The 12,789-nt window shown below is 43.1% G+C and overlaps 1 protein-coding gene across 1 annotated transcript in view; it reads left to right on the top strand.

Annotated features, from left to right (window-relative positions):
- LOC311049399 (cytosolic phospholipase A2 gamma-like) overlaps positions 1-12,789 on the top strand; it is a gene marked incomplete at its 3' end in the record, with an annotated part of 82,222 nt that overhangs the window by 9,665 nt on the left and 59,768 nt on the right. The window contains exons 3-8 of the mRNA XM_084062970.1: positions 8,058-8,259; positions 9,195-9,294; positions 9,530-9,682; positions 9,774-9,860; positions 9,957-10,076; positions 12,008-12,160. Coding sequence (XP_083919096.1) covers positions 8,058-8,259; positions 9,195-9,294; positions 9,530-9,682; positions 9,774-9,860; positions 9,957-10,076; positions 12,008-12,160 — 815 coding nt within the window. The remainder of the gene's footprint in view (positions 1-8,057; positions 8,260-9,194; positions 9,295-9,529; positions 9,683-9,773; positions 9,861-9,956; positions 10,077-12,007; positions 12,161-12,789) is intronic.

A 12,789-nucleotide genomic window follows, 5' to 3' on the forward strand; every position in this document is an offset into this window, starting at 1 on the left:
AACTGTATACACATGAACTTTGGACCAATGCCGACAGACGTAACCAAGCGGATTTTCCATAAGTGAAAACGTTAAGCTTTTATAAGCCAATGAAAATTGCAGCTTTTTTTAAATGATTCATCTGCCCCTAACACATACATGCAGACTCACATTTGTTTGACACTTTGCAATATTGTAGAGGGTCCTTCCAAGTATCACTGAAACCAATCTTACTCCAATTGGTCAAAGGGGGGCGCTATAGCAATTTTTTGAAAATGCAAACTTTAAACAGGCAAAAGTCATGCCTCGTTTGGCCGACAGCCGTTAAACCTGCTTACACATGTGCCTTGACTCATGAGGAACACATGTATCACTTTGACCAGTAAGCTCTGCCCTTAGATTGTCTGCAATTTTGAGCAGTTTGAAAAACATTTAAATCCAGGATTTCTGAGCAATTTGCATGAAACTGTGTCAAATACATGTTTGAGGCCCTTTTTCACAGGTTCAGGTGTGTTGGTTCAATAGCTTGATCGCTTAATCATCTGCCTTGAAACCATAGGGTAGCCGGTTCGAATCCCACCTCAGGTAGACTTAATTATAATTGCATTGCACACAACATGACTATATCAATGAATACATGTGCAATTGTTAAAGATGACGAGAAATGAATACTTGAAAGTAGTTATTTTCAATGTATGACGTACTTCATTCGCGCTTTTGTTTTGTTTTGTTGGATTCTCCCTTTTCACTGTCTAAGGCTGTGTATTGGATAGCTCCACCAGTAGAGTGTGAGTCTCATGTGCCAAAGGTCCCTGGTTCGAATCCCACTTATTACAGTTCACATTTAAATTGCATTGTACAAAACATGACCCTGTTAATTCAGACATGTGCAATGTTTAGACAATAACACGAAATGCTTTTGAGAGTAGTTGTTTTTTATGTATGACATACTTTCTTGTGAAAATAGCCGATCTACAATCTCACACCTTTTTAGATAGCAACGCGTTGTGAGCTTGTAGATCGACTATTTTCCACTAGTTTCCATTCCGAAATATATTGAGCAGTTTGAAAAACATTTAAACCAAGGATTTCTGAGCAATTTGCGTGAAAGTGTGTCATGTGTGTAAACTCCCTTTTCACTAGTACAGGTCTGTTGGCCCAATGGCTTAATCATCTGCCTTGAAACCACAGGGTTCCTGGTTCGAATCCCACGTCATGTAGAATTCATTATAATTGCATTGCACACAACATGACTGTATCAATGAATACATGTGCAATTGTTAACCAGTAAACTCCGCCCTTAGATTGTCTGCAATTTTGAGCAGTTTGAAAAACATTTAAATCCACTATTTCTGAGCAATTTGCGTGAAAGTGTGTCATGTGTGTGAACTCCCTTTTCATCAGTTCGGGTCTGTTGGCCCAATGGCTTAATCATCTGCCTTGATACCAGAGGGTCGCCGGTTCAAATCTCACCTCATGCAGACCTCAACTCAATTGCATTGCACACAACATGACTGTATCAATGAATAAACATGCAATTGTTAAATGAAATGCTTATTGAGAGTAGTTGTTTTCAATGTATGATGTACTTCATTCCCTCTTTTTAGGTTTCGAGAGCCATCAGGCTTCGAAAGCTATTACATCTCTACACTTTCACTATTATTATTAAGGTTTCGAGAGCCTATCAGGCTTCGAAGCCTTATTGGGTTCCTTGGCTTTCACTATTATTAGGTTTCGAGAGCCTATCAGGCTTCGAACCCTATTACATCTGTAAGAGTTCATTATTCTTCCGCCGGTTTTGCCAGTTCTGGCCTAACCGTGTGGTCACTTTTTATGAAATTCGGCAATATGGTAGAGGGCTATGCCAAACGGCGAAAACCCGAAACTCACAAACATTGGCCAAAGGGTGGCGCTGTAGCACTCAATTGAAATATGCCAACTTTGAACAGGTACAACTCATGCCCTGTTTGACCCACAGCCATGAAACTTCGATGCACACATGCGTCTCCTCATGCCTAACAACTTTCACACTCTGACTTTTGACCTCTGACCTTTAGATCTCCCACCATTTCGAATTCTATGAAAAGCAGTAAAAAAGACTCTTCCTTCGTACAGATTGAGCAATCTGTACGAAACTGTATACACATGAACTTTGGACCAATGCCGACAGACGTGAGCAAGCAGATTTTCCATAAGTGAAAACGTTAAGCTTTTATAAGCCAATGAAAATTGCAGTTTTATGACAATTATTCATCTGCCCCTAAAACATACATGCAGACTCGCATTTGTATGACACTTTGCAATATTGTAGAAGGTCATTCCAAGTATCACTGAAACCAATCTTACTCCAATTGGTCAAAGGGGGGCGCTATAGCAATTTTTTGAAAATGCAAACTTTAAACAGGCAAAAGTCATGCCTCGTTTGGCCGACAGCCGTTAAACCTGCTTACACATGTGCCTTGACTCATGAGGAACACATGTATCACTTTGACCAGTAAGCTCTGCCCTTAGATTGTCTGCAATTTTGAGCAGTTTGAAAAACATTTAAATCCAGGATTTCTGAGCAATTTGAGTGAAAGTGTGTCATGTGTTTGAACTCCCTTTTCACTAGTTCAGGTGTGTAGGTTCAATAGCTTGATAGCTTAATCATCTGCCTTGAAACCACAGGGTTGCTGGTTCGAATCCCACCTCAAGTAGACTTCATTATAATTGCATTGCACACAACATGACTGTATCAATGAGGAACATATCTATCACTTTGACCAGTAAGCTCCGCCCTTAGATTGTCTGCAATTTTGAGCAGTTTGAAAAACATTTAAATCCAGCATTTCTGAGCAATTTGCGTGAAAGTGTGTCATGTGTGTGAACTCCTTTTTCATCAGTTCGGGTCTGTTGGCCCAATGGCTTAATCATCTGCCTTGATACCACAGGGTCGCTGGTTCAAATCTCACCTCATGCAGACCTCAACTCAATTGCATTGCACACAACATGACTGTATCAATGCATGTGCAATTGTTAAAGATAACGAGAAATGCATACTTGAAAGTAGTTATTTTCATGTATGACGTAATTCATTTGCCCTTTTGTTTTGTGTTGTTGGATTCTCCTTTTTCACTATCTGATGCTGTCGATTCAATAGCTCCACCAGTAGAGTGTGAGCCTCATGTGCCGAAGGTCCCTGGTTCAAATCCCACTGATTACAGTTTACATTTATATTGCATTATACAAAACATGACCCTGTTAATTCAGACATGTGCAATTTTTAAACAATAACATGAAATGCTTTTTTGAGAGTAGTTGTTTTTTATGTATGACATACTTTCTTGTGAAAATAGCCGATCTACAATCTCACAACTTTTCAGATAGCAACGCGTTGTGAGCTTGTAGGTCGACTATTTTCACTAGTTTCCAGTCCGAGGAGACAAAAAAAAAAACTTTATTGGTAAATGTTTTGTGAACCAGTGATCTACAGTAGTTAGTGAAATAGAGGCTTGGTTCATAATGGACGGAAAAACCTATAGATATCAACAGACACCATCAGGGAGGCCATATCTCTAGCTCAATGAGAAGAGAGGCAGCCTGTGAATCCATAGGTCGCTGGTTCGATCCCTGTCCCCAACAATGCGTTGAGGTTATCATCATTTGGAATTCCCCCTATTCCCATGGATTGGATCCACCTCTCTCACTCATCACCAATCACACCTGCCACATGCACAGTACAATTTTTAGGTACTTTTACTTTACTACTCTACTCTACTACAATTACAGCAGATGACAGCTTTAGTTACTTGTTACTTTGCAGATGTAATTATTAATACAACACCTACAGTAACCACATACAGCCGATCTACAATGTGACGCGTTATGAGCTTGTATGTATATAATAAGCAACCCATGCTGTATGATAACTTACCACATATGAAATCCAATTCTGTCTATCCAATGGCTCAGTCTGTACTGTGGCCATAGCTGAGTGGTTAGTGAGCCCACCTAGGGAGCCAGAGGCCCTGGTTGCCCCAGGTACGATTCCAGGCCAGGCCAGCAAATGTGTCGATGAAATGAAATTTTTCCCTGAGCAAGACTCTTAACCCCTAATTGCTCACAGGCCCTCATTGGAAACAAGACCGCAAGGACTTTCATGAACGGACCTGGAATTATCCTTATCCTTTACACTGTCTACCCACAAGTCTATAGGTCCCTGGTTCAAACCTCAATTTAACCGGTCCAAATATAATTTACTGAACAAAAATCATGACTTTGTTAATCTGTTAGTTGTTAGTCTGCCACTCTGTCACTCTGTCACAGTCTGTCTGTCTGCCAGTCTGCCACTCTGTCACTGTCTGTCTGTCTGCCAGTCTGCCACTCTGTCACTGTCTGTCTGTCTGCCAGTCTGCCACTCTGTCACTGTCTGTCTGTCTGCCAGTCTGCCAGTCTGCCACAGTCTGTCTGTCTGCCAGTCTGCCACTCTGTCACTGTCTGTCTGTCTGCCAGTCTGCCACTCTGCCACTCTGTCACAGTCTGTCTGTTTGTCTGTCTGCCACTCTGTCACAGTCTGCCAGTCTGCCAGTCTGTCACAGTCTGCCAGTCTGCCACTCTGTCACTGTCTGTCTGTCTGCCAGTCTGCCAGTCTGCCACAGTCTGTCTGTCTGCCAGTCTGCCAGTCTGCCACAGTCTGTCACAGTCTGCCAGTCTGCCAGTCTGCCACTCTGTCACAGTCTGCCAGTCTGCCACTCTGTCAAAGTCTGCCAGTCTGCCAGTCTGCCACTCTGTCACAGTCTGCCAGTCTGCCAGTCTGCCATTATTCTCGAAACCGCTCATTGCTGCTTGCAGCTATATTTTTAATATGAAATAAGACAATATAAATGTTTTAAATAAAGTTGTGTGGTGGTGTCTACCTACAGAATCAAATCCCCCTCTCGCTGTATTTTGGTGTTTTCATTGTTTGTTTTTTTGGTTTCCCAAATATGTCCCCATCTACCAACACAACAGTGAAAAAAAAATACAGTGAGAGGACAGTGTGTTTTTGCAGGTAAACACCACCACACTACTCCACTCCAGTGGCTGATGAACTGCTGCTGTAGAGGGAATTGATGGGTAAAACATACTATGCCTGTTAGAAAGGCTCCCAAGCATAAGATTAAGTGGACTATTATTTGCCTATTATTTACCACCTTAAGAACTGTTCAGAGTAATATGTACCTGCCACCTTAAGTGCGCAATGCATTGTGGGTCCTTCCATTCATTCTAGTAGCAGCAGCAGAAGCTGAATTCCATTCCCCAAAGCTCGGTCACTCGCTCACTCTCCTCGCTTCCTCCACTCGCGCCTAAGCCCCGCCCTGCGAGGAGCCGAGGATTATTTGCGACGACGGAGTGGTCGAGTGGTTGCCCTCAAAGGATCGGACTGCACTCAGCGTCATTTCAAAGCGACGGCAAATTCCGCGATCACTTATGACGTCTCAAACAGCTGGACCAGAGCCGTGGATGAAAATATACATGCATAGAATAATATGCTGGCCTGGTAGCCTATAGAATAATACAGATTATAAGAATAGACAATTCATCAATGTGGATGGCCACATTGTTATCTTTATAGTTAACATTTTGTGCAAAGCCATTTATTCCTGAAATAGTGAACGAAGCGCCAGGATGAGCAAACTTACATTTATGAATTAAATCCTGAACCGTCCCTTTTTGCTCGTAGGCCTACAGTCCCCAGACCCCCCACCCCCCGCAGCAGTCCCGCACGGCACTGCTGCTTATAACAGCCACCATATATTACAGAGTATGTCTGACTCTGAATTACATCATTCATGCAGGGTGGCCATACGTCCTCTTTTACCCGGACATGTCCTCTTTTGGGGGGCTGTCTGGGTTTTTTTTTTATAAAATCCTTCAAATGTCCGGGGTTTTGAGAGTTTGGGTGATATCCCCCCCACTTCTGGGATGAAGAAAAAAGAAAAAAACTCAGACGATTTTGTTTGATATTGTTTGATGGCGAAATAAATCATGATAGACATGAAAGAAGACCTTTCACAGCTAATAGAGAATTTTAAATTTTAAGAAACGGTTCAGAATTGAATGAGTACGGCTATAGTTAAATAGCGTAAAGTGTCCTCTTTTTGGGAATTCAGAATATAGTCGCCCTATATTCAGTCTATATATTAAATAATACATTTCTAAACCCAAAACCCCCCAAAAAAAACTGCCACTGTGTGGGACTAAACACAAAAACAACATATCAATGTCACTAACAAGACACGCCACAACGTGCAGAATTACTACGCGCAGTCTGTAGGCCACTTCATACTGCTCAGCACACATCTGACCCCTCGCAGCATAATTAATTGCGGCCAACACAAACTCACAACATTACAGTCGGCCATGTTGTTCCTTAGCGTCATCGCCGACCACCGCCCAACGAGACCCAAGTGAGGTCAGACAACACACTCCATATTTGGGCATAGCTCCATTGGGAACATCTCCTATTATGGCTTTATATATTATAGAGACCAACAAACACAAAGCACCGCGCAGCGGATAGGGGGGAGGGGCGCGCAGCGCCCCGACCCTCTAGTATAAATACAATACATTATTTTAAACATAATCTTTGTCACAGTAATTTATAGTAGTCCATGCACTGCGTTGAGGCATGCACGGAGAGAAATTAAAGGCATTGTAGGGAACATTAAGCCTAAATTTAAAAAATATTTATATATATTTTATATATCAGCCACTATATAATGATGCTGGGGTGTTTTCCTGCATTGAAACACAGTACTCTTTCTGAAAACCGTATTTTCCCTGCATTGTTTTTGTTTGTGCAGTTCGTTTCCCGGCCACCAGGGGGTGATGCCTCCATAGACTTCCATAGACTTCCTTACGTACCGGACAAACATAACAACAACAACAACAATAGGGAAAATAGGGTTTTCAGAAAGAGGCCTGTGTTTCAATGCAGGAAAACACCCCAGCATCATTATATAGTGGCTGATAGAGGGGGGAAAATGCAAAAAAAAGATATATAAATATGTTTTAAATTTAGGCTTAATGTTCCCTACAATGCCTTTAACTATCAGCCTTTGAGATAGAATAAGTCTGGGCCCCAAAAAAAAAAAAATCGCTCCCGTTTTAGGATTATTACGGTCATTTCCGGGTCACGCGGCCCAATTATTATTTACGTTAATGTTTGGGCTGGGATGCTTTCCAGCAGGGGCCCCAGTGTGGCTGCAGAGTTTATGTACAGGGCTGGGCTGGGGTGAAACAGTGAAACGCAAGTCCCAACCCAAAGATGCCATTACCAATTCACATTACCTTCACTCTCCTGTCAAATGTGTCCTGACCGACGCCCCGGGGGCGAATGAAGCATTACCCAACAGAACCAGTCCCAATTATACAGTCCTTTACACACCTCACCAACAATGCCTGCCTTTAATAACAACTGATTACAATTATTTGTGTCATTCAGAAGTACTAGTGCCCACAGGAAGTGTCATTTGGCCATGTATGTCATCAGTCATGTATGACATATATCTATTACATTATTACGTCTCGGCCTAGGGGAACCTTAAGGCACAACACAAAAGTGGCACTCCCCTCTTTCCAGCTCCCAAGAACCACCAGCAACAAGGATGTTCAGCCTTTTAGGGTTTTTATTAAAAAGCCAGTGACTTCAAGGTTAGAAAAGCAAAAGGAACTAAACACAAACCTAACCTTACCTATATCGAAAGGAACCAAAGTACAAAACACTAACCTATAACACCTAATCAAACAAAAAAGACTACCCACCCCTTTGAAACCCAAGGCTGTTTTCTAACAAACATTGGTTGGCAGTCTTGCTGGAAGTGGAGAGAGGACAGCCCATAGGAGCTGTGGAAACCAGCCTTTTAACGTTCCCTCTCCCATTGCCTCGCATACAGTATACGGTTAGCCACACCGTAGAAATATATATGTTCGATCATAAGAGCGGGACCATTATGTTGTCAAGTGCATGAACTTTATGATGGTACCAACATTCTTCTGCTGCTGTGATTGAATTTAATTATTATGTATGCATGAATGTTCTCTCTTCTCCTCTACAGGTGCATGGCCTCCTTATACAAAGAGCCCAATTGGCCCTCCAAAATGGACTCTTTGGCGAGGAAAATAGCCAACAGGCTGGGTTATGACAGTGTGTCCAATCGGCACAGCGCTTCAAAATGTGTGAAATACCACTGGAATTGCGACAACTACGATCGTACTCACGCGTGGGCTGCATTTATTGTTTCCAACTTCGTGCAAGAGGTCAGCCGACACTCATTCATTTGTGACGTTGGGACGTTGGGACAGAATGGTACCAGAGTGAGAGGGAAGATGTATAGGATGGTAGTGAGACCAGTCATGCTGTACGGCTTGGAAGGTGGCAGAGGTGGCAGACATGCAGGTCGCTGGAGTGACGAGGAAGACACAGAGAATAGAAATGTTGGGAATTAGCCGAAAAACGAAGAGGCGCTAAACAAAGTTGGGAATGATTGGCTGTTTCATGTATAAGTTTTGGTAATAAATATTCCCCACCCACAAAACAGTGAAGGCAATAAATTACAGGCAAGTAGTATGGAACATCAAAAAACCTGTTTGACGGTCATTACATGACTCACAAGACCATTTGTTGCAAATTTGTTGGGAAAATAATTCACATTTCTGCAGCAAACAGTGACATTTGTGGTGCCACCTATGGTTGGAAGTGAAATCTCTTTTAGCTCTGTGTTGATTCAAATTTGGGGCAGATCGGTTGCTATGCACATGATTTGTACTTTTTTTTTGCTAAATGGGCCCCTCCCATTTTTTGGGGCTAAATGGCCCCCTCCCATTTAAAATCTAAGCGGAAATGGGCGTGGCCTATATGAGGAGTTGCATCATGACCCAAGGAATCTAGGTGATGTATGATCTACCGTCCAAAAGAAATAGGCCAAAATGTGAAGCGGGCTGTTATAGTAACACCATGAGGCCGATTTGATCATCTTTAGGGTGGAGGTTCTTCCTTGGCCTACTGGGTATGTGCGTACAACGTATCACGCTGATCGGTCCAGCGGTGCCCCAGATTAGCTGTTCACAGACAGACAGACACATTGGACGGACAGGGACAAATAGAGAATCCCCTCCCCGACTGTTTCGGCTGTTGGCAGATATAAAATGTCAAGTAGTAGTAAGTATTGAGCCAGTTTTTGTTGTGTCTTCAGATAGATGAAAGGCTTCTTTCAGACCAGAGAGGACAGAATGACATTGATCCCTATCCCATCTATACGGTGGTTGACCACGAGATCAAAGATCGATACAACAGTGGAAAAGGTAAAGTATCATGTGTGTGTTTGTTTGTTTGTTGGTGTTCACCCCGGAATAAGGACACTAGGCCAGGGTATATCTGGCTAAAGTGAATTCACACGTTTGAGCTGATATATTTCATCATTGATAAATTAACATTTAACACACAGTAGTATAGTGCCTGTGGCCATGCTGTCTTGTGTTTTATTAGAGTAAAATTACATTGAACTGGTTCAGAGCATGAAAATGAGAGTTTTCTTGACAGACATGTGGGTTGAGATGACCCCCCATGAGGCGGGGTATTCTCTCACTGGGGCCTTCGTGGACCAGAGATACTTCGGGAGTCAGTTTGACGACGGGAAGATGATAAAGAGGCAGCCAGAGATGGGCATGCTTTATGTGCAAGGTGAGACTCCACCATGGTCAGTCCTGTTTTCTGTTGGTTTGCTTCTTCTGAGGTATTAAATGTAAACTCTGTGTTGATCTGTTATTGGCAGGCATATGTGGCAGCGCTGGAGCTGAGGCATTAAATTCCTCAGCATGGTCAACCGTAAAGGAAATTACACAGACATCGTTCTGGGACAGTATGAAATCATTCATTTATTGATTTATTCATTGGTTGATACATTTGTTCATTCAAGCATCTACTCACACACATACAAACACACTTGTTTTTCTAGCTCAGAAGTGCAGTTGCCTGGCGTGTAAAGCGCTTCAGATCCTGGTGGACATGAATCTTCGGGCATCAGAAGTTGATGATTATTCAGATCTTCTTCAAGAAATGAACAAGCTGCTTGAAGGTACACTCCAATCATGATACAAAATATCACAAATTGCATGTAATATAACACACACAATAAAATAACTTTAAAAAAATTACACCCAGTGTGAAGTGGGCGGTGTGGTCACAGTGGTCATGGAAGTGATTCACTTAAAAAAACATAAAAGTGTTTTTTTAAGTGCATAGTCCTATTTATAGGACTATGCTTGCATCGACTTGCATCGTTCCCAGGTTACATCGTTGCAGATAATTGTTTATATTTGTGTAAGCTAAAACATTGTTGTCTCTGTTTTTCCCCTTAAGTTGGAACACAAGTGGACACGGAGGGCAATCAGTCGGGCAATCAGTCGTTTCCAGACCTTCTTCAAGAAATGAACAAGCTGCTTGAAGGTACCCTCCAATCATGTTTGCAAGTCATTGTGTGCTCTATAAACTAGAAAAGTGTGCTCCTCGGAGCGCAGATCTCCGTCAGGCCAAGTTGCCTACCCAGGGCTGTGTCAGTCGTGGGGTGCAGCCATTAAGACATGAGGAAAGTGCAAGGGGAAATGCAACTTTCTGCTTTTGTGGCACCACCCATGGGCAGAAGTGAAAGGGCATGTGTACTGTAAGTGCATGCATACTATAGAGGCCCCTAAACATGCAATTCCATTTTGCGGATGATTTAATGTTGTATTGAACATAAATTATTTTATTACTAAGAAATGGGCCCCGCCCACAATTTTGTGATGTAATTATCGGCAAACAATATGGAGTATGAAAACCTTGTTTGTCGGTCAGTCACATGACTCATGGCAGCATTGGTGCCTAATTTAGTGGGGAAAACATTTAGTTGTCAACAAACAATGATTTAGTATTCATGGTGTGTGTTGCGTTCAAAACGTAGTTCCAGTAATAGTCCATGAAGCAATAAGCTGACTCCAAAAAATCACATCTCTTGATGAGTTTTAACTTTCTACCGTATAAAAAGTGCACAGAACAAACAAAAGACGTGAAATACAAAGCTCCAAAGAGGTGGTCAAAAAACTATATTTGTTCGGCTTACAGCTCGAAAAAAAAGAAAGAAAAAAAAACCTGCTGGACACAGCTGCTTTTAATACACAATGAATTAGCTGGCTTCTAATCCAATTGGCTGCTCTCTTAATTGACTTACTACTATATAATTGACAAAAGCTCCTAAGTTCGTCGGCCGGACTTCGCATGACGTGTGTGCAGAGCTATGACTAGGCCGGCAAAGACCGCCGTCCTGGTGAGAAGCTAACGGCTGCAGCCTGGGGGAAGGGGCGGGGCGGTCTGCAGACAGCAAGCTCTGCAGACAGGCCTGCAGAGCCAGCAGGACCGACATTACTGCCCCCTAGTGTTTCGGTGACTCATGTATACTCGTATTGGGGCAAACGCAGTCCCCACCAAAAATATTTACGATTCTGTCCCTATCGGTACATAACTCGGACGGCGCTGAGTCGACTAGCAGACCTTCGGCCGGTCGTTGCGGGCACTCGCGCCTGGAGGCGCTCGGGCGCAACTCCTCGGCCTCAAGCTGAGTCGGCGCGCCTCCGTCATGGTCCAAGGAATACGAAATGCCCCCTTACAATAGGAAACGCCCCCGCACGCGGAAGCCACTAGTCGGAGTGGCGAGATGTCGGCATGGAAGACGGTTGTTGCCACTAGGAGGAGTAGGGAGGTGGCTTGTGTCTGCAGACCTGTCTGCAGACAAAGAAAACCATCTCTGGGCCTTCGGACCCGAGACGCCAAGCGGAAGCCTTTGTGCAGGAGAACATCTAAACGCAACACGCTGTAAAAGCAAGAGTGTAAAACGTAAAAGGACCACAAAAAAGGACAGAAAATTCAGAAGAGCATGGACACCTCCACACCAACTCACACAAACTGTTGACTTATATATATATTTATATTATGTAAGCTACAACATTTTTATCTCTGTTTTTCCCCTTATAGGAAAAGTGGACACGAAGGGCAAGCAGTTGTTTCTAGACTGCAACAAAACGATAATACTGGACAAAACTATTCAGAGGGAGAACATCAAGTCTTACACACTTGATGTCTGTGATTCTTTCCCTGGTTGGAACAAGGACTGTGCCATCGATCCCGGTGAGTTGTGCTAGTAGAAACTAGTATTACATAGTATTACTAGTATTACATACTGTCATTTCAAAAGCCCTTTTCACATTGGACTAGTATCACAGTTGTTCTGGTTATGTCACAGCGCACCTTTGTAATTTCGTTCTAAAAAATGAGCACTTTTATAATTGTATTCACACTCGACCCCCCCCCCCCCCCCCCCCAAACACAATTTAGCTATATAGATCAATTCCATTCCAATTGTCTATGACTGCCTTCCAAATTGCATGGGCGTGGGTAGCCAACCTGGCCTGGCGAAGACCTGTGCTCCAAGGAGCACACTTCTCTAGATGTTTCGGCCTGGCGAGAGAGTATGTTTTGCCCTCTGTCCGTCCGTGTGTGTCCGTCTGTGTGTCCGTCCGTCCTTCTGTCTGCGACCAGCTAATCTCCGCCACCGTTGGCCCGGTCGCTTTGAAAGTGTGCACACAGCAGAACCTCTGCCCTACATTTTTCAGATTAGCCTGTCATAGTGCCACCATGAGGCCGACTTTTGCGAAACACATTTTTTGATATTACTTCTACAGAGTTTGTCCAAAAAACATGCAAATCGGTACACAGTATCTCTATAGCCATGTGATCAACATGGATCTGTCCCATAT

The sequence above is a fragment of the Gymnoscopelus microlampas genome (genome assembly GCF_963454915.1).
Source record: "Gymnoscopelus microlampas genome assembly, chromosome: 7".
Lineage (NCBI taxonomy): Eukaryota > Metazoa > Chordata > Actinopteri > Myctophiformes > Myctophidae > Gymnoscopelus > Gymnoscopelus microlampas.